At 46.7% G+C, this 19,758-nt stretch overlaps 2 protein-coding genes across 4 annotated transcripts in view; both read left to right on the forward strand.

Annotated features, from left to right (window-relative positions):
- Positions 1–14,282, forward strand: part of scaf4a (SR-related CTD-associated factor 4a) — a 15,575-nt gene extending 1,293 nt beyond the window's left edge. The window contains exons 2-20 of one of the 3 annotated variants that reach the window (XM_048984457.1): positions 2,673–2,756; positions 2,914–2,958; positions 3,377–3,538; positions 3,689–3,830; positions 4,029–4,174; positions 4,910–5,080; positions 5,322–5,452; positions 5,653–5,767; positions 5,858–6,055; positions 6,312–6,397; positions 6,482–6,672; positions 6,802–6,902; positions 7,099–7,212; positions 7,433–7,589; positions 9,435–9,541; positions 12,248–12,410; positions 12,530–12,604; positions 12,718–12,852; positions 12,995–14,282. In XM_048984457.1, coding sequence (XP_048840414.1) covers positions 2,673–2,756; positions 2,914–2,958; positions 3,377–3,538; positions 3,689–3,830; positions 4,029–4,174; positions 4,910–5,080; positions 5,322–5,452; positions 5,653–5,767; positions 5,858–6,055; positions 6,312–6,397; positions 6,482–6,672; positions 6,802–6,902; positions 7,099–7,212; positions 7,433–7,589; positions 9,435–9,541; positions 12,248–12,410; positions 12,530–12,604; positions 12,718–12,852; positions 12,995–13,848 — 3,177 coding nt within the window. In that variant the 3' untranslated portion in view covers positions 13,849–14,282. Of the gene's footprint in view, positions 1–2,672; positions 2,757–2,913; positions 2,959–3,376; positions 3,539–3,688; positions 3,831–4,028; positions 4,175–4,909; positions 5,081–5,321; positions 5,453–5,652; positions 5,768–5,854; positions 6,056–6,311; positions 6,398–6,481; positions 6,673–6,801; positions 6,903–7,098; positions 7,213–7,432; positions 7,590–9,434; positions 9,542–12,247; positions 12,411–12,529; positions 12,605–12,717; positions 12,853–12,994 lie in introns of all 3 variants that reach the window. The other 2 variants (XM_048984458.1, XM_048984456.1) reach the window with 2 other exon arrangements.
- A 637-nt stretch (positions 14,283–14,919) lies between these two features.
- On the forward strand, positions 14,920–19,195 carry sod1 (superoxide dismutase 1, soluble). The gene is made up of 5 exons (XM_048984552.1): positions 14,920–15,079; positions 16,367–16,463; positions 16,745–16,814; positions 18,156–18,270; positions 18,639–19,195. Exons 1-5 carry the CDS (start codon positions 15,008–15,010, stop codon positions 18,744–18,746), a joined length of 462 nt encoding a protein of 153 aa, XP_048840509.1. The 5' UTR covers positions 14,920–15,007; the 3' UTR covers positions 18,747–19,195.
- Positions 19,196–19,758: the final 563 nt, after the last annotated feature.

The following is a 19,758-nucleotide window of genomic DNA, read 5'->3' on the forward strand; positions in this document are numbered from 1 at the left end:
CTGTATCCTAGTACCCGCCAAAACTCTCACTTTTCAAGCTGTTTTCTATTTCCATTCTCAGTTTGGTTCCCCTGACTCCAAGTAGTGGCCTGTATGACTGCTAGGTTTTCTGTGCATTTTTGCTTTACATGTTAAGTAATTGGGCTGTGTACTTTATTGCACGTTGGCATGGTCGATAGTAGTGTATGGAATGTTTGTGAGCCTATATTACTTTTTTTGAAGATAGGACTGTCGTGGAGCCTGGTGGCACTGTGGAGGTAATGCATCAGGGATCAGGGTGAAAGACAATTTTAAATGGGTGTGTATTAGCTGTTCAGCGGACACTGTTGTTGTACTTTTAGATGAACCTACTTAGCTTTGGCTTCTGTCAAATCTGGCAGCGTAAACCAGTGGAGGAGTTTAAAACTGCACCGGACTCACTTGGTAGAGCCATGTTTCCACACTAAACCTTAAGTGAGTTTTTCTAGTATCACTTACCAAGTCAATATGTGCTAATTTTTTAAAGTTCATTGCAGTACTAACGAAAATGCTTTTTTCCCTTCACTTCACTTTTCACTTCACACATGCAGTGGCTAAGGGGAAATGCCTGATTTAGAGAAAACCAAACAGCATTAGCTTGTTTTATAGCTGATGCTTTTTTCTTTTTCTTTACTTTCTTTTCACCTTAAGAGCCAAAATAGGGATATATTGTGAACTGCAACTGTGCAGAAGTTAAGCACATCTCTAACAGGTTTCAGCTACAGTTGCATCTACTAAGGGCAAAGCACTGTGCTGAGCCAACATCGAACCCCAGTGACAAGTGGTTTCACGTGTTTTGCTCAGGGGCTGGCAGTCTGGTTGGTTCAAAGACTGTCAAGCCTAACAAACTATCCAGTGTACAGCTATGCTGCTATTCTGTGGTAGTGACCATAGTAGTGAATCAGATGATTTGCTTTGGGAGGTGTGATGCATTCTGGGACTGTAGATGAATGCAGTCTTTGGGCATTACTGTGAAAATCTTTAATTGTAAAGACTTGTACAGACTAAGGCAGTGTTTCTCAACTGGTGGGTCGCAACCAAAAAATACATTGCATGACCATTTTCAGCAAGTGTGATGTTTTAAAAAAATGAATCAAAATCACCCGAGATATATTGACAGCCCACCGGCTGACAGCTCATACCCTGAATTGGGGTGTTTACTTACTGACAGGGAATTGGGAGAGAGCTAAACCGTGGAATGTTTGGGGGGCCCTGAGGACAGATATAAGAAATACTGGGCTAAGGAACCCTGAGACTAATCGAGTTGAGAACCACTGGACCAAAGGTTTAGGGTACTTTATATATCTTAAGTAACAATTGAACAATGGAGGTTTCCTTTTCTCAGGATTAGAACCTATGTCTTTCAGGTAGCAGCTGTAGTTTATTAATGTTAATTGAGGGTTTTCAGATTTCTGCATTCCTGGGCCACCTTAAAGACTGAACATCCAGTGGCTCTGCTCTGTTTTATGCACCCCTAGATATATTTCCTGCCTGTAGAGGTATGAGGCAGTGAACAGTTGAACGTGTCCTTGTAGCATGTCCTACTGTATTCATGATTGGGGGTTGGATTAAGCCCTGATTGGCAAATAAAGGATCGCAGGGTGGTCTGCTTGTATTTTTAGTGCTGGCATAGTTAAAGCAGAAGCTGTGTGCCACTCTGCTGACATCACAGCATTAGGACAGTGCATGAGGACCCCCCCCCCCCCCGTCCTTCCATCTCAGCTATGTTTTACGGCCATTGCTGCAGCCACTGCTCCATTGGCTGACTGCCGTCTCCAAGGCTACGCGGGGGAAGTTTGTTTTCATTAAAGAGATTTGAAGTGGATGTTGTGGTGTCCAATGGGAGAGCGCTTGTTCATCTGCGTAGTCGGAGCCGGGCTAATCGTTCATAGGGTCGCTGGTTTCCTTTACTTTTACAGCTGTCCTGTTTTTAAAGATCCAAATGCTTATAACTGCTTATTTCTGGATCATAGACGGGTCAAGTAGAATGCTTCTTTAAAGGAAAGTATTGAGGTATCCAAAGTGAATACAGCTGTTGTGCGAGTCAGTTTGATGGACCTGTGTGTGTGTGTGTGTCCTGTCAAGTGTTCATTTTCCCACATGCACATCCAGCATCTTATTGTGATGAACTCATGGTGTTGGTGTCTGCTGTTTGGTGGGAATCAGGGGTCTCTCAAGCTCACGTCAGTAGAGGAACTGTTCCAAAAATGGCAACTAAGAATCAGAACTTCCAAATGCGTAAGGTTCTCAAGCTCATGGTTATGTACCTACGTGTCCATTTTCTGCACACACTGTGGGAGCCCCGGGTAGGACCTGGCTGCCGGTTTTGTAGCAATAAACCTGTAGTCTCACTGTGATTTGGCCTCGAGCTAGAATGGGCTCTTCAGCTCACGGCATACAGGATCATGAAGGGTAGATAGGGTTCAGTCATCCCGTTTAGCTGGGTGACTGTGGGGATGTAGGCTCGACTTCAAGGCTTCCCTGGACCGATGTCAGCATGCTTTACGTTACCGGCACCTCTCTGACACTCGCAGCCAGGAAGTGTCTGATACCTTGGTTAGAAGGGAAGAACAAATAGGCAGTGCGGAAGAGAACTGCATTCAGTTAAGAGGCAAATGGCATTGAGCTTTTTTCCTTTCTTCTCTTTATTGCAGTTATTCTCCTTAATGGACATGAAACCTCCCATTTCGCGGGCGAAGATGATTTCGATAACAAAGTCGGCCATAAAAGCCATCAAGGTAAGAGCATAGTAGCCGGTAAGCGTGGGTCATGTGAACATTTGTTGTTTGCCTCCCTGTGCAATAGCAGAAAATAAACGTTACCTTGAGAAATGGTGCAGTTTGCAGTCAGAAGTTACGTACATACATGTATAATTAATTTTTTTCCTATTTTTAGCTGTACAAGCACGTCGTCCAGATAGTTGAAAAGTTCATCAAAAAAGTAAGTGGAGACCCCCCCCGCCTTTTTCCACATTTTAAAGCACCAGTCAGATTGTTGTGTTCAATGTTCAGAGAAGAGATTGCGCTGGACATGACAAGCACATTGTTGTGTGTGGAGTTTTTGACATTTCCATTATATATACTTCACTTTCATATGATGGAAAAAAGCTGGTTAATATCCGTGTGATATAAGGTGTCAATGTCAGTGAATTGAACGGCTTTCTCAAGCTTTTTAAAATTGTTTGGTTCTGTAGAGCTTAAGGTTTTACCTATTGACACGATTTAGTGATTTACAAATGCAGTTCATGGTATGTATTGTATTAGAAGGTGTAGCAGAAGAGTTCTGATCTGCCAGCTTTCAGGACACCAGGCTGATTTGCGGCTAGGTGAAAACCCTCACTTTGCTACTCACCTTTCAGTGCAAACCGGAGTACAAGGTTCCCGGTCTCTACGTGGTGGATTCCATAGTACGACAGTCCCGGCACCAGTTTGGGGCTGATAAGGACGTGTTTGGGCCCCGGTTCACCAAAAATATCACAGGAACGTTTGAGAATCTGTGCTTGTGTCCCACTGAAGACAGGGTAGGCTGCCAGTGCGATCATGTGGGGGCTGGACAGTGTTGGGGGGAGAAGTAGTTTTTCCTTTCCTGCAAGCAGTTGTCGTGCCATTTCATCTGCACCACCTGGACGACGCCATCTTGCTCAGCGATGTTCGCCCTGTTCGTTTCCCAGAGTAAGATCGTGCGGGTACTGAACCTGTGGCAGAAGAATGGCGTGTTCAAGATCGAGATCATCCAACCCCTTCTGGACATGGCTGCAGGCACCGGCAGCAGTGCCTCTGTGCCAGATGTGGACCACGAAGGCCCGGATGGAGGTAGGCTCTGCGGGTCTCCAGTTCACTTTCAAATGCAGACTGGATGCAGCTTTTTGCTTAAAAATAGACCAGTTTTTTTTTGTCCCTCACTGTTCCCTATTTCCTCTGCCTGTCTCACCTTTTCTCTCCTTTTGTTTTTCCTCTCCATTCCTTCCTTCTGTTTTTTTTTTTAAACTCTCTTCCCACTTCTCCACCCAGGGTCCCCCCCAACTCCAGTGAAGGTGACCTCTGACCCATTGCCAGCCGTCACCGCCAACTCCATCGTGGCGGCCGTGCCGCAGCTGCAGAACACGGACGCCTTCGCGGCTGTCGCCCAGCTCTTCCAGTCCTCACAGGGCCAGCAGGTGAGGCCGCCATGTGGGCTGGTCGCCATGGTGACCCATGTGGCTGGCAGTGCCCCCCACCCACATTCACTCAAACTGCTGTAGCTGTGTCAGATTCAGATCTTCACCCCTTCAGATTTTTCATCCTGTGTACGTTTGAAGGAACTACACTTTTTACCCGCAATTAAGCTGAGAATTACTGTACAGAAAACTTGGCTGGGCAATTACTTGTAATTTGTAATTGTTTGGTTCTCAGTTAAATTATATTTAGAGTTCAAGGAAATGCACAGATACTTCCCCCCCCCCCCAAAGTTCAGTAAATGCATGATACTTCCACAGTCTATGAGTAATCGTGATCTCAGTATTGACCAAAATAATCGTGATGATTTTCTTGAGTGTCCATAGTCTGCTGCTATCCCAACATTTTGAAAGAAGTATGTATTAAATTGAATTGAAACTTTATTTGCCATTTGCACAAATGCATGATTTCCTTGGTCAAGGTTTAGAAAATTAAAAAAACATACACGACTGGCATTAAATTGGCTAACTAATGCAGCAGGATAGTGTGTAATTCAGTTAGCTGTCTGTGCTCGCTTGATGCGATGTTCATCCTTCTCGGGGGGAATGCCGTAGCGCATGTTCACTGCGTTTCTGGAGCTGTGTGTGGAGAAGGACACTGAGCTGCCCCTGGTCACTTTAACAGCAGAGCTGTCCACCCCCACATCTCGCTAATGCCGCGCCTCCTTTGCCCTTCAGCTCCAGCAGATGCTGCAGACGTTCCAGCAGCCAGGCAAAAACCAGTCTCCGGCCCTGGATAACAGTCTCATGGCCCAGCTGCAGGGGGCGCAGCTAGCGCCCCACATCCAGAACCCCCTGCTCGCCCCGATCGCTGCCCAGCCCATGGAACAGAAGGCTGCTTTTGATAAGGTGGAGCCAGAGTGGTTCCTTGGGGTGCCTCTACGTGTGTGATGTTTACCTTTGTGGATAATGAGTCCGTTGGAGTGTGTTCGGTCTCGTCTGGGGGTTAAATCTGGGGCTCTTCTGGATCATTCTAGGCCAGTTTTCTCAACCCGGGCCTTGTACAGAGTCCTCCCCGAGGACTCGGCTGAGAAACACTGTTTTGGGTGACTTTTCATGTGGCTTACTGATTTGCTTTCGCTCCCTTCAGAAGCTCTTGGACCGATTTGACTATGACGACGAACCCGATGGTGTTGAGGACACCAAGAAGGAGGAGACGACAGCCGTGACGGCAGTGGTAACAGCGATGACGACAACCACTGTCCCGACCATGCCCCCCTTGTGAGCATCTCCTTCATAAGAGCTAAGAACTGTCTGTGAATTATTTTATGTGGGTTGTCCTTTAGTTGTGCCACACATGATTACTGTTAATCTGCATATAAATTAGTTTAAAACGTTGTTGCATCTACCTGAGTTTACCAATAATTCAAAGGTGCTTGGGCTGGCCATGTCTTTAACCAGTGTTTTTCCGACCACCGCAGTGGTTTTCACGAGAACATACAGCAAGCCGCATACACTCAAATCCGCACGCAGACCTCACAGATGGAACATTTCCAGGGCCCGGTGCTGGGGATGCCGCAAGACCCCGCACACCAGGTAAAGCTCAACCCTGCCACTCTGAGAAGCCCTGCCTTCTCCTGCATGGATGTGCTGCCCAACCCTCACTGCTGCCCTCTTCTCCAGCAGGCCGCCCTTCCTCCAAACGGCCAGCTCCAGAACTTTGGTCTCATGCACCCCCAGGCCTACCCAGGGATGATGCCACAGATGAGCCACCCTCTCCTTCCACAGCAGATGCCGGTTGGCTCTGGCTTACCGCCGGGCTTTCCCGGGGTGTACGCTCCACAAAACGAGGCCTACGGCCAGCACATGGTCCATCAGATGCAGGTATCTGCCTTCCACCAACCCTGGGGCTTCCCTCAACTGGAGCTCTCTAAAGCATTTCTCTTTTACCATACCCAAAGGAGCCCTAGGGCACTAAGCCTGTGTGAGTACAGAGTTGTCTCTGTCTGGGCCTTTGCTTATCTGATGGCCCTGGTCCTCCAGTGATGGGCATTTGCTGATCGCTGTATGTCACTGTCGCAGGCACGAAGCAGAAGTGTATTAATTGTTGGTCTTCCTTTCCTTGTCTCCCTTTTTTCAGGATGTTTCCATGGATATAGACCCCCCGCAGATGGAGGGAAAGCATCGACCTGACGGGAGAAGGTCGAGGTCCCACTCAGGCTCCAGGTAACAACTTAAAAACACCTAATGTCGTTTAGTCGAACGTCATGGCCAGAGGTCACCGATACCCCTCTTCCGCCCTGGGTGCAGGTCGCCAAAGAGACGGCGATCGCGGTCCAATTCGCGGAATCGCAGGTCGCGGCACCGTCGCTCCCGCTCGCGGTCCAGGGACCGCCGGCGCCACTCGCCACGCTCCCGGTCCCAGGAAAGGAGGGAGCGAGAGAGGGAGAGGGAGCGGCGGCTTAAGGGGTTGCCCCACACCAAGAACGAGACGCTCAGCGGTGTGTCAGCTCAACATTTCGTCGTTTTATTTCCCACTTAATTTGATTCGGAAGCGGCCATTCGTTCCTTCTGAAAGGACTCTGGTGTCCCCCTTGTGATTTAATACCCCCCCCCCCCCCTTTTCACAGTGTGCAGTACCACACTGTGGGTTGGCCAGCTGGACAAGCGCACTCAGCAGCAGGATGTGGCCTGTCTGCTGGAGGAGTTTGGACAGATCGAGTCCATCAACGTGAGTGGAGCATGTGCCGGGGGGGGGGGCTGGCTTCCCCTGGTTAAATTTGGTCAGGTGTCCCCTTAAAGACACCGAATGCCAAAATGAGCTTAACCATAACCCGAATTAACTCCAGAACACATTGGTAGCTACTAATGGGTCTGCTGAGGTGAGTGTGATTGCTAATACGCATCCCCACCTTTTGTCCCTCTAGATGATTCCTCCACGGGGCTGTGCGTACATCGTCATGGTCCACAGACAGGACGCCTTCCGGGCCCTACAGAAGCTCAGCAGGGGTTCCTTCAAAGTAAACCAGAAAGCCATTAAGGTAGGGGGCCAGTGTGTCACTGTGTCAGTGCAGGGATGCAATCGGCCAGCAGGTGGCGACAGTTGCTTGTACATTCAATTCTAGTTCCAGTACTTTGCACGATGGGACATTGCTGTCTATGGTGTAACAGGATTCTATGCTCAGATCAGCCCGTGTGTGTTTCCTTTGACATCTACATTCCTGCCTACTCATCCTCCGATCCCGGTGTCCATTTTGCCAGATTGCGTGGGCCCTGAACAAAGGCATTAAACCAGAGTATAAGCAGTATTGGGATGTGGAACTGGGGGTCACCTACATACCTTGGAGTAAAGTGAAGCTGGAGGACCTGGACAGCTTCTGCCAGGGGGGCATGCTGGATGGAGAGACGCTCTGCCCAGGTATCTGTCCCGCTGGTCGCCCCCTGCTGCCTTCTGCTGCAGCACCCTGCACAATTATTGGCTCGCTTGCTAAATAAAAGCGAAAAAGCAAAATGAGATGTTAGGAGGTCTTTCTTGTTCATCCTCTTGATCTTTCATTCACAATATAAAAAATTTCTGCTGAAGTAAACAAAAAAAATTCTCAAATATGTACGCCACAATTATTGGCACCCTAGAAAGCCACATAAAATCAAACTGAAGTATGTTCCTACTCATACTTTCACATTTCTAAGTTCATCTGAGTATTAGAAACACTTAAGTATTTGGCTATGACTCACTAGGCTATAAATATGAGGTGGCGCACAGGCTACATTTCCTTAGGGTGTGTCCAGAATTGCATACTTGTTTGCTATGTAGTATGTAGTAGGCAAAATGTCATATGCAAGAGGAGCAGTGTGTCCCAGTCCTCAGACTGGAAGAGACTGTAGGTGAACAGTACCCAGTAAACAAATGCATGCGGAAAAAAGATGGGCACTACAGTCATTTCGAACTTTGACCTTTAGTCTAATTTGTAATATGTCTGAACTGAAGATCTGGGGGGGGGGGCATGGCCTTGCTACTATATTAGTAGCTAACTAGTACCGTACTATATTGAAAAGGCTATAGGTCATAAACACAAACCTGTATAACACCTGCTGGTCCACTGTGACTACATAGTGTATCTCTAGCAATTTTAAAGTAAATTGGCGCTTGTAAAAATATCAGCATCAGCAGATGGGAAAGACACTCTTCTAACTTTGTATATTGATTAAAGTCTAAAATTTGGTTGGCAGTGTATACCAAGATTTACAATTCGGACCAATGCTGATGTTTTGATTTTTTTTATGCACGCTGGCCAGTACTGATATGCAAACCAATATATCGTGCATCACTACTTAGCAACAAAAACCTGAGCCATTTTCGGTGTATACAGAGCTATTGGCATACAGAAAAGTGCCTAATTTACGCTGCGAGTAGTTGTGGTTGGCCTTGGATGTTGTGGGGCTGTTTTTCTTTCCAAGATCCTGGAGAACTTCTTAGAACCATGGTATCATGGACTCCACCAAGTATCAGCAGGCATTGCATCAAAACTTGACTTCCTCTGGCAGGAAGCTTGAACTTGGTTCTGGTTGAGTTTTCCAACAGGAAAATGATCCAGAACACATCTGAAATTTATCTGACAAATGTTGACCACAAAATCAAAGTGTGATCATGACCATCGTAGCCCCCGGACCTAAACGCCATTGAATACTTGTGGGATGAGCTGAAGAGGAGAGTCCACAAGCGAGGGCCTTGAAACGTGAAGGATCTGGAGAGGTTCTGTACGGATGAATGGTCTCGGAACCCCTGCCATGTGTTCTCCTTCCTCATTAAGCATTACTGGAGACTCAAAGTCCCAAAACTGTTATCTTGGAATAGGGTGCATACTTCAGGTATTTAATAATGGCAATAAATGTGGCACACATATTTGAGATGTTTTTTTCTTTTGTTGTACTTCAATTAACAGTCAGATTTTTTTTCGAATGAACGATCAAGAGGAGGCTGTGACAGCCTGTTTTGCCAAGTGTGCCATCCCATATTTATCATACCTTGGTGGGCACTGCAACAGCGCTGTACCTGTGCATGCTCCCCCACCTCATCTCACCTGACCAGACCAGTAGTTCTTGAGGTCACTGCATTTCTCAGACATAATGATGTCATTTTCACCCTTCTGGTGTCAGGACGGCCAGTAGTAAAGGAGCAGTGCCTCTTTTCTGATTGTGGCTTGCTCCCTCGCCGCCATTCCCGTGCTTCGGTGTGACTCCATGTGCTGGGATCATCCCACAGAGTGGAAGGGAGTCCAGAATGACCTGGAGAAGCCGGACGAGGTGTCGCAGAACGGCCGCTCCGAGCCCCCGCAAGCCGATGAAAACCCAGTGGCTGCCTCCGTACAGGTAAAGCCCCCCAGACTAAAGGTGGTCCAGGTGGAAGAGGAAGCGCCCTCACCACCTCACGTTACGCTGGGCCTCAACTAATAAACAGTATATTTTTTTCTTTTGCAGGGAAATACGATTCCTCGGGTGTCTGATTCATGTGCTGTAAGAAATGTGCTCTCATTTGATTTTGGCACCTTTAGCCCTTGGTGTTGTGTGTTTAATCTGTTTCGTCTGCGTTGCAGTTTGAAAACACAAGCACACGGCCTCTTTGAATATCTCACACCATGTCTTTTGTGCAGAGTTCTCAACCCAGACCTGTGGTGTTCATGGGAACTGTACGTCCTGTGGATTATGGTGTCTCTCCCCCCCCCCCCCCCAGAGTATTTATTAATAAACTGTGTTTATAGGTGTTAATAGTGGTGCTCATACCTCTCCGTGGGGACATAGTCGTTACATCTGGAGTCTACATGGTAGCGTTAAGAGGGATTTTAATACTCAGTCATACAGTGAATTCCTCAAGGCTCTCAGGAAAACTGCTTTAATCCCAGAAGACTTACAAGGATGGAGAGGTCATCTGGATTTTTGTGGATATGAAAAAAAATAGACAGAAATTTATGGCACTGAAATCTTAAATAAAAAATACTCTTTGGAATATGTAAGTATATCATGGTAACAAGTTTTTAAAAACTGCCTTTAAAGATTTGTTAATCACTGCAACTAGTACAGATCAGACAATTTTTAAAAACGTATTATGGAACTGAAATATTCTCATCCTGCTTTCCAAGTCTTATGCAACTGAAATGTTTTTGAAAAATCAGGCCTTAGGAAAATGGGTATCTATGCAACTATTGGGTCAACAGTGTCTTTTGTCATACATAGTTTGTATGGTAACATTTCTGGTCACAGAGTGACTGCCAGCTGGAAATCCAGCACTGCCATTTAATATCAGAATAAGCTTACGTTCTATAATTATTTGGGCCACAAAATGGTTTGCAGGAGCTGTGTTTAAGATCATAGATCATGTCAGATTACAGGTTGAGATGAACAGAGGGCATATTTCAAAGTTTGTAGCTTGGTGATGTGGTCAAAGTACAGGACGTACGGGCTTTGAAGAGGTGAGTTAAAGTGGAGTTTTATTTCAGTCTTGCCAAAGTTCACTCATGGACAAACAGTTGGAGGGATGTAGTCAATGATTTCTAGGGAAAATGCTAAACTGCTAAAGCTTTGCATCAGATGTCACACCAGACAATGAATGAAATAAAACAATTGAAGAGAAATTCTACATACCATATGAAAATGGGTAAAGTGTCTGGAGTGGGGGGGGCTGTCTGTGTGTTCAAAGTCTAAAATGAGGCATGGAGTGGGGGAAAGGACACACCAGATGTGCAAAACCCTATGGTAGATATTGTTCAGCATACACTGCCCACCACCTGATGGTTCTAAACTTGTGATTTTAGCAGAAATGTCCCCTGGGATAATCACCCTTCTATCTGCATCTTTAGGCAGGGTGTGGTCCATGGTAATGGCACTGGGGGCTGAACCAGGACACTCTAGACTGTCAGCTTGCAGTGTCCTCTTAACAGCAGGACCCCATTCATTCTGAAAGCAAGCTGTCAGAAAACCATGACAGGCAGGGAAGCAGGCATGCTGGTGCTGACGTCTGAGTAGGGTCTCCATAGAAATGACACCTTTCTCAGGAACAGCTGTTTGAGAAGATACATGGGATGTGCTTCAGGGAAGAGCTCATGCAACATCATATGTTACACGATAGGAACGTGTTAAAAGAAACAGATTGGTTTTGTTTTGACCCTGTTGATGGCACAATAAGAAGTAGATTAAAGTGTGTGGAACTTTGTTAAAGAATGAGCGAAACCCTGCATCTGCTGTGGGTGAAATGGTTGTGAGCTGGTAATTTCAGATCATACTTGCCAGGTAAGGGCATGCTACACTCACCACTGTTCACTAACTGCTGCACACATCATTCTGACTGTGTAGAGGTAAGTGTGACAAGCTATAGTTCCAGGAGAGCGGCCCTGCCATTGTCTGGAGGATGCACCATGCATAAATGGAGAAAAGTGTGATGTCTGGAGGGGCTTGTATGGTTCACAGGTCGTGGCGCGCTTAATTATTAAACAGGTAACAGATTTGTCATTTGCTATAACTAAGGTTGAAGCTTTTCCAAACTGATTTGCAGAACGGCATGAAGAAACGCCGTCCATTTGGATGTGAAGGAGAGGATGTGTTTAGGCTCTTTCAAGTGTTCATTTGAATGAATCTGAGAAACCTGCCTCCCCTGTTCAGCTTGGAAGTTTATTCTGAACTTTCTCCAGTTTCACTGAAGTTTTTGATGTCATCTACCGAGATTTTGTTTGCAGTACTGTGTTAAGTCTGATAATCATTTTCAGGGCTTAAACCCCCCTCTGCTACACTGGACACTGAGGATAGGGGGTTGTGCAATAAAACCGTTTTCCCTGTGCCAGACTTGTGTAAATGCGGGCTAATTTCTGAAGTACTGTATACTGTTTGGTCCTGGTGTGCATTTTGGTTGCTTGTTTGGTCGTCTCATTACAGTGGGCCAATAAAAAGACATGCAGCAGCTTACATACTCATGAAGAGGACCCACCCCCACTGACACTCCAGGGCCATTTTTAATTTTCAGGGACCGGAAATAAGCAACATAAAACTAAACGTGATTGTCAGTCAACGTACGTCTCTGTCACGCAGGTGCCCCCCGGTGCTCAGCCCATGGGAACCGTTGGTGGCCTTCAGCCCCCAGCTTTCCCAACACACATGGGGCTGCCACCCCCCGCCTTTCCTCCTGGGGTGCCACCGCCGCCCCCTCCCCCCTTTATGCGACCAGGATTCAACCCTATGCAGATGCCTCCAGGTACCTGACCTGCCAATATTCCTGGGTACAGTGGTGTTTCTCAAGGGTATGGAATTAGTCTGGTTGATAACTAGACCCAAGGCGGTAGTCAAATGTTGATCAGTCGTCTTCTCTTTCAGGCTTTCTCCCGCCCAATGCCATGCCCCCAATGGGATCTTCAGGACCCCCCCCACCTGCCGTGAACATGCCCTCATGTAAGCAAACGGGCACATCTTTCCGATCCTGACTCAGGGTGATTTACCTGGTGTCTTTATTTCCTGATATTTTGCTTTTAACTGAATTTAAATGTGTGTTGTTCCATATGCAGCGACTGTGCCTGGTAGCTCAGACGACCCATCCAACCCGTCCAACGATCCAGGGGCAAGGAACAGTGGTGAAGCTGCGCATGGTTCTGTGCCGGGGCTGAGCCAGGGGGGCATGCCCCAGCAGATGGCCGGAATGGGTGGGTACCTCCTTGTCTCTCCTTGGGCACAGTCGCGCTGTAAATACCCATACCAGTTCTTTTTCCCCTATTTTTTTCCCTATTTCGTTGTATGGTGCCCAAAACATGCTGTTGATAAGTGGGCAATCTCTCTTTGTTATAGGGAATCAAGTGGGTGCTCCTCCAGGAGGTCCACCCTCGGGGGGTCTTCTGGGTGCCCGGCCTGGCATGATACCCCTGCAGCGCCCCCCAGGAGTACCACCCCCACACATGCAGCGCTTTCCCCTCCACCCACCTCGCCCCAACATGCCCCCCATGCCTCCCCAGATGATGCACAGGGGCCCCCCTCAGATGATGCATCGAGAACCTCCACCAGGAGGTTTTGGGATGCCGCCGCCTCACCCTATCAGGGGACCTTTCTCCCCACACGGGCCCCCTTTCCTAAGGCCCGGTGGCCCTAGGGGCCCAGAGGGGCCTGATGAACGAGAGGGCAGGCCCTTCAGAAATGAGCGGCCTGGTTTCGGACGGGACAGGGATCAGGAACGGTTTGGGGGGCGACGACCACCTTACACCGGTGGGAGTGAGGGGCGTGGTGGGGAGCAGCCTGAGGGGCGGGAACGCTTCGGGAACCGGCATGAGGAATTTGAGCGGCGGGGAGGCTGGGACCGGGAACGCCGGGACTGGGGACGGAGCCCGGAACCAGAGCGTGCCCGGGAACCGGAGGAGCGGGGGCGGCGCACCAGCGGCCACAGGGACCGTGAACCTGGGACAAGGGAGAGGAGCACACGCTGGGACAGGGATGACCGGCGGGACAAGGCCGACGAGGCAGATGCTGCCGACCGGTACCGTGACACTGACGGCACCGAGCCCGCTGCAGACTCTGTTAAAGAACTAACCCAGCAGGAACCAGTACCACAGCTGCCGGCCCAGCCCTCAGAAGTGACTGCGGAGCCCGCAGGCTCAGAGCCCTCAGCAGGGACAAAACCTGCAGATAAAGCCCAGGAGACGGATTCCTAGAGTTAAAATAGACGTGCTTCACACGTACAAATTAAAGAAACTATATATCTAACCGTGAATATCTCGGCACGTGGAGCGCTGCCCTGTAAACGTCCCATTTTTGAGTTTGAATGTCATAAGAAAAACAAACGAAAAAGAAACCAACAAAGAATTATGCTGTAAATATGCTTCTGCGGCTCAGCAGCTATTTGTAGTTTTCAGGGGGAAGCTTTGGTCAAACCCCTTTGTGTTTTGAAGAAATAGAATCCAAATGACACAAAGAAAACAAACAAAAGGCCCTTTTGCAGTAAAGTTTTTTAACTTTAAATGTTTACAACACATAGGAAATGAGATGTTTCTATAATTTTTAAGTTAATAAAGAAAAACATGAAATTAAATCTCCTCCAAAATTTGAGCTTTAGGGATTTGTTTTTAATAAACTATTTTCGTACCGATTTTGTGTCTATCGTTTCTTTATAACAGTTAACTTACATTATTTAGTATGTCTAATTTGGTAGGCCACAGAATATCTTACATTTTTCTTCCACCCGCTTATTCAGAACAGGGTTTCGGCGGATGCTTGACGGGCAGACGACACGGGGAACCTGGTCAGGGTGCTTGTCCTGGCAGGATGCGCGTACACAAAAAACGCATTATGAGCAACTCATACAGACTTGAAGTAACGATCACCATACTTATCGTCGTTCACGTGACTCTTAGACGTAGGGCAGAATATCTTCAAGGGCGGTTGAGTCGTTCACCAAGAAGCGTAGTATCTCTATCTATCTATCTAGTTCACGCGTGCAACCTTTTGTAACATATCCACCTGCCTACGAAGCTGAACACATCATGCACTATCTATCTCTCTGGGTATTGCCGGAGCTGACAGGCCTGGCTGTGAGTCTGCGGTTTACCTGGTACTTAGCCATATTTGAATACATTACCCAAACTCAATCAGATGCGGAAACACCTGCGACCGCAACATGGCACCGACTGAGCATGCGCGATAATATCTTGACTCGGAAGCGAGGGACTGGGCATGCGTAGAGAGGGAGGCGTCCACTTTGCTCACCGCTAATTGGCTGAGGGGATATTCAGCCAGTCCGCTGGTTATTTATACTGCTGCGCTTCTGCAGTGTAGTGTTTTCGCTTGCGTTGTAGCAGTGAACTGTTAGAAGTGATGGCACTGAAGGCTGTTTGCGTTCTTAAGGGTTCTGGGGATGTTGTCGGAACTGTGTTTTTTGAGCAGCAGGTAACGTAATGGCTCGTTAATTTTTAAGTTGTTTGCTGTAGTTGGAATTTTCGCTGGATGCTCTGTTGCGTTTCTCTTGTGAGGCCTAACGTACTGCCACTTCTTTCCCTCGGTACTGCCATCAAGTTCAATACTTTAACTTTACGTGTATTTAGTGTTCCCTTCATCAATCGTCAATGCGCGTCGATTTGTCCCCAGTGTAGTTTAGTTTCAGGACTTCTGGTAACTTATGAATATTCTGATTCACGCTGAAAATGCTCGGTTTTTTTAATGCAAGCAGCGTTTTCAAGTAACGCGCGTGTAAATGGTGCAAAGCGGGTTTAAATCGCATACTGTGATTGCTTCTGCACAGACACTTGTCCGGCTTGCTCGTAAACTGGCCCGCCGAGTCGCATTGGGCCGTGCATGGACGCGCTTTTTCTCCTGTGTAACGACGGTCTTAAGTCCGCATTTTTCGCGATACTGGCTATGAACATGAGGCTTCCTGCATTTATGCGGTCATGAAATCCGTCATGCGGCTGGGACGCCAATAGACAGATGACTTTGACTGCGCAACAGGTAGTTAAATATGCATGCCAATCCTCATACGCGTTTCAAAGCATTAAAAAAAACGTTAGTTATCATGCATGCTGCCTACGCCTACAGCATAGTTTGTGTTCGTATGCAGAATTCACAGTGACTCAGCATAATTGTCTGTTGGTATATGTGGCCTGTACTGCGAAGCGGGGTTACTGGGTTATGGGGATAACTTGTCAGATAAGCCAGTAACCCCGCTTCGCAGTACAGGCCCATGTAGTATTTACGTTCCGCGCATAGCCTCGTTTGCACACTTGTATATATTTCCAGTTGTATTAGCTGCCATTGTGCAGACTAATGTGAGTAAATTATGCAATTCGTTTGCAAAGTGAGAGCCAGTTTCGTCTCACTCGTGGGGTGACGTTCCTCTGACCGAGGATCCGTTGCTTAACATTTACTTCCTATCTGCTCCCTTGGAGAGCCGCTTTCGTTGCGCATTTTCCACCTGCAGCTTGCATTTGAGGGCTAGGCGTTGCTGTTAAAATTCTTAGGTTCAGTCATGTACACGCCCAGTTTTCACCAAATCATGAGCAAGTATACATGTATAGAAACTGGCGAAAGCTCCACTGTGCACGTTGCATTGTGTTTACGCTGGTTACGTAATTCTTTGAAACGCCTTCACTTGTATATGTTTACCTGTAGTTGGTTCACTTCCTGTGATAAACTTGAGTTTGTAACGAGAGGATGTGGTGTGAAATATGACTTTCGCAGGATGACTCTGCTCCTGTGAAGGTGACGGGCGAGATCAAGGGCCTAACAGCGGGTCTGCACGGCTTTCACGTCCACACCTTCGGAGATAACACTAACGGTGAGAACTGTGGTTAGCCTTGGCCTTTGCTTGGGGCGGTTGTGTACTTTTTATCTTGCACTTGAGGAGAACCTATAATTTGCATGTTGCGCTTAATCTGTAACAGTAATGAGTTGGGAAGAAGCTTTAAGGAAAATTGTCGGTTAGCTGAACACTTTCAGCACTTGCGTACTCAAGTCTAATATGGCTGTTATCATGCACTTCCCCATTATTCCAGCTGCATGTTGGTTTCCCTCTGCTTCAGTACTGTGCCTTAGTGTGTCTTTCTTGTGGCCTCCCAGGCTGCATGAGCGCTGGCCCTCACTTCAACCCATTCAGCAAGACTCATGGGGGACCAACTGATGAAATCAGGTGAAGCAGACATTCCCGTGATCCATTTGAGGCCTCCGAGGGCACCGTTCCACGTTTTTGAATGATCCATTGCTTTTCACTCGCTGGCGAGCAGGAGAGAATTTTCTGGTAACTGCTGAGGAATGATCTGGAATTTGTAACTGTGTAGTCACTGTGTGGGCCATTTACAAATGAATTTTAGTATATTGCATGGGATATTAAGAGTTCTAGGTGCTATTGCGACTTTCAAGATTGACTAGAATAATGGTACGTTGAATTTTAACATGGGGATTAATGTTGTGCCTCCCCCATCTTGCTCTTCAATGAGACACACACACATGCAGGTGAGAGAGAACCTTGGGGGTTGCAGCACCCATGATGCTGATGGTTAAGTGCCTTGCTGAAGGGCCCACAGACGTGTGACTTCTACTGGGGTTTGAACCAATGAAATGGATTAACCAGATATGCGGTTATTCTAATGAAACATCCGTTGACATTAGCGTTTGGAAATGCTTAACCTGGAATTGGTTATTAGAGTACACGTCCAGTGTGAAACTTGAACAAGACGTTTAAATCGGTTTGCCCATTTATGCTCTTGTGTGAAAGGTCCTATATGTTTCACAGCCTGACTCTCAAAATGGACTTTAGTGAATTGTGTAAGAATGTTCCAACCAGCTGAGGTGGATTGGGCCATTCGATGTGGATGGGAGGTGCTCCAGCTTTGCTTTGTGCTCTTCCTGAATGCTTGTTCCTCCCTCTTTCATGCTTTTTTGGAATTCCTTCTGATTCGTTCAGTTTAAAATGCTTTTAACGGTAATGTGCAAAATCTTAGGTGTGGTGGGCTAACGGGCGAGGTTGATCTTGTGTCCCTTATAATGGACCCTCTATTCTACAACATGTCATTGGTCACATTGCACTGGATTGGAGCAATTCTTCCAGCAACGTTATTTCACTTCAATTTTGAAGTCGACTTAGTTCTGTGAATTGTTTAAAGACAGTCTGGAAAATTCCCCTGCAAAGAAATGTCTAAACAGAAGAAATTGGTATCAAAGGATTTATAAATTGCGCTTGCAATTTACGAAACATTTTTCTGGGAAGTCATCAGTTGGGCTGGTACGAGATTAATTTGAGCAAGAACAATTTGTTCAGTCTTGCTTTGTCATCACTGCTTTGTTACCCTGCTGTACCCCACCTATCTACTTGAAGGTAGTCACGAATTAGTGCAAGACTAGCCCGATATTGCTGCAAGCTCTTCAGTAGCACATACCAGTCACATGCACTCTGACTACTGTTCTCCTTTTATGCTAAAGGATCTGGTTTAGGTATCTAACCTTTTTTTTTCTTTTTTCTCCTTCCTCCTAGGCATGTTGGTGACCTAGGAAACGTGACTGCTGAAGGTAACGTAGCCAAAATTGACATTACGGACAACGTCATAAGCCTGACTGGACAACGCTCTATTATTGGCCGGACAATGGTGGTGAGAGAAATCTTCCTTTAACCCCCCTCATTCCTGGTTGCCTGTGGGTGTTTCTCAATATCACGAACGCAAAGATTGTAGTTCTCACCAAGACCATGTCTTGCTGTCTCCCAAGAAAGAACTTGAGACTCGGTGCATTATGGGATTGTTTTTGTTTGGCTTGGATGCAGCCGATGTGTCCTTTATTTGGGGCGGGGCCAAGATGACGTGCAGGGGTTTTTACCGTCTTCCATCCTTTTCTAAGTATTGGCACTGTGGGAGATGACGCAAAACTGGTACACGAGAACGCAAGTATGGTCAATCGTGTGCATTGGAACGCCTCTTGTTAGACGGGTGCAGTAAAATGTCCCCCCTCCCTTTTGTTGCAGATTCATGAGAAGACTGATGACCTGGGAAAGGGGGGTGATGATGAGAGCCTGAAGACGGGCAATGCAGGCGGGCGCCTCGCCTGTGGTGTTATAGGCATCGCTGAGTGACTGTCCTCCAAGTCAACCACAACACCAACCAATGGAACCACTGTAGAGTAGCTGACTAATGAGTACCCCTCTAAGATGCTCTTTGTAAGCTTTTGGGCTCATGTTCCCCCAGTAAACCGCTTTTAAAAAGTGGCCCATAATGCATAAACACTTGTACTTTTCACATTTCCCAAGCTTGTTTTCAGTGTGAGTTGGCTAAGCATCTTGTTTTCAAATGACTATTGTTAACCCTTTTACCAAATGTACTTGTAATCCATGGTCTTGGGTAGTGTTTTTTTTATGTTTGAGTTAATAATGCACACTGCAAGAGTGAGAGACGTTAATTCTGTCTTCAGAGTCTTAAGTCTGCGGACTAAAATGTCAACATGCAAGTAATTGACCCTGGCTGCTGAATGACGATGTGATAATTCCTGGTCCTAGATCTTGGCCTTTAAATGGATGTGAATGAACTTGGCGTCCGCTGTCAGTCACTGATTTTGTTCAGTGGGTCCTGGCCGTTGCTTCGTTTCTTACTGCTGGCTAATCTTACCCCGCCAAGTGCATAGCCACAGAATTTCGAGGCCCACATTTTACATCGTAAACGTGTTGGTGATGTTTGTTATAGGTCTGACACTAGGTGGCAGTATTTCATCCTTAATCAAAAATGACGCCACTGGCATTTGTTAAACACTAGAGGGCACCGTTGTCTCTTCTATTAACTCCAGAGTCGGCGCGAAGTTGGAAGACTAAGATTTACTCGGTTATTTATTCTGTTATTGTTTGAGCCTTATTAGCTTAATAATTGGGTTAAAAAGACATCAGTACATTTACGACTTACTGTCCCAAAGGTTACGCGGGTTTTAGCCTAATCTGAAATTCAGTCACCAAAACTTTTTAACATGAATATTACGCTTATTGTGGAAACTGCAAGTCTAGAACGTTTAATCCACGTAAATACCCGTCTTCATCTTTACTATCATTTCTTACTGGAGTACATGTTAAATACAATTAAAATTATTAATCTGGTTATGGA

The sequence above is a fragment of the Brienomyrus brachyistius genome, chromosome 18, assembly GCF_023856365.1.
Source record: "Brienomyrus brachyistius isolate T26 chromosome 18, BBRACH_0.4, whole genome shotgun sequence".
Classification (NCBI taxonomy): domain Eukaryota; kingdom Metazoa; phylum Chordata; class Actinopteri; order Osteoglossiformes; family Mormyridae; genus Brienomyrus; species Brienomyrus brachyistius.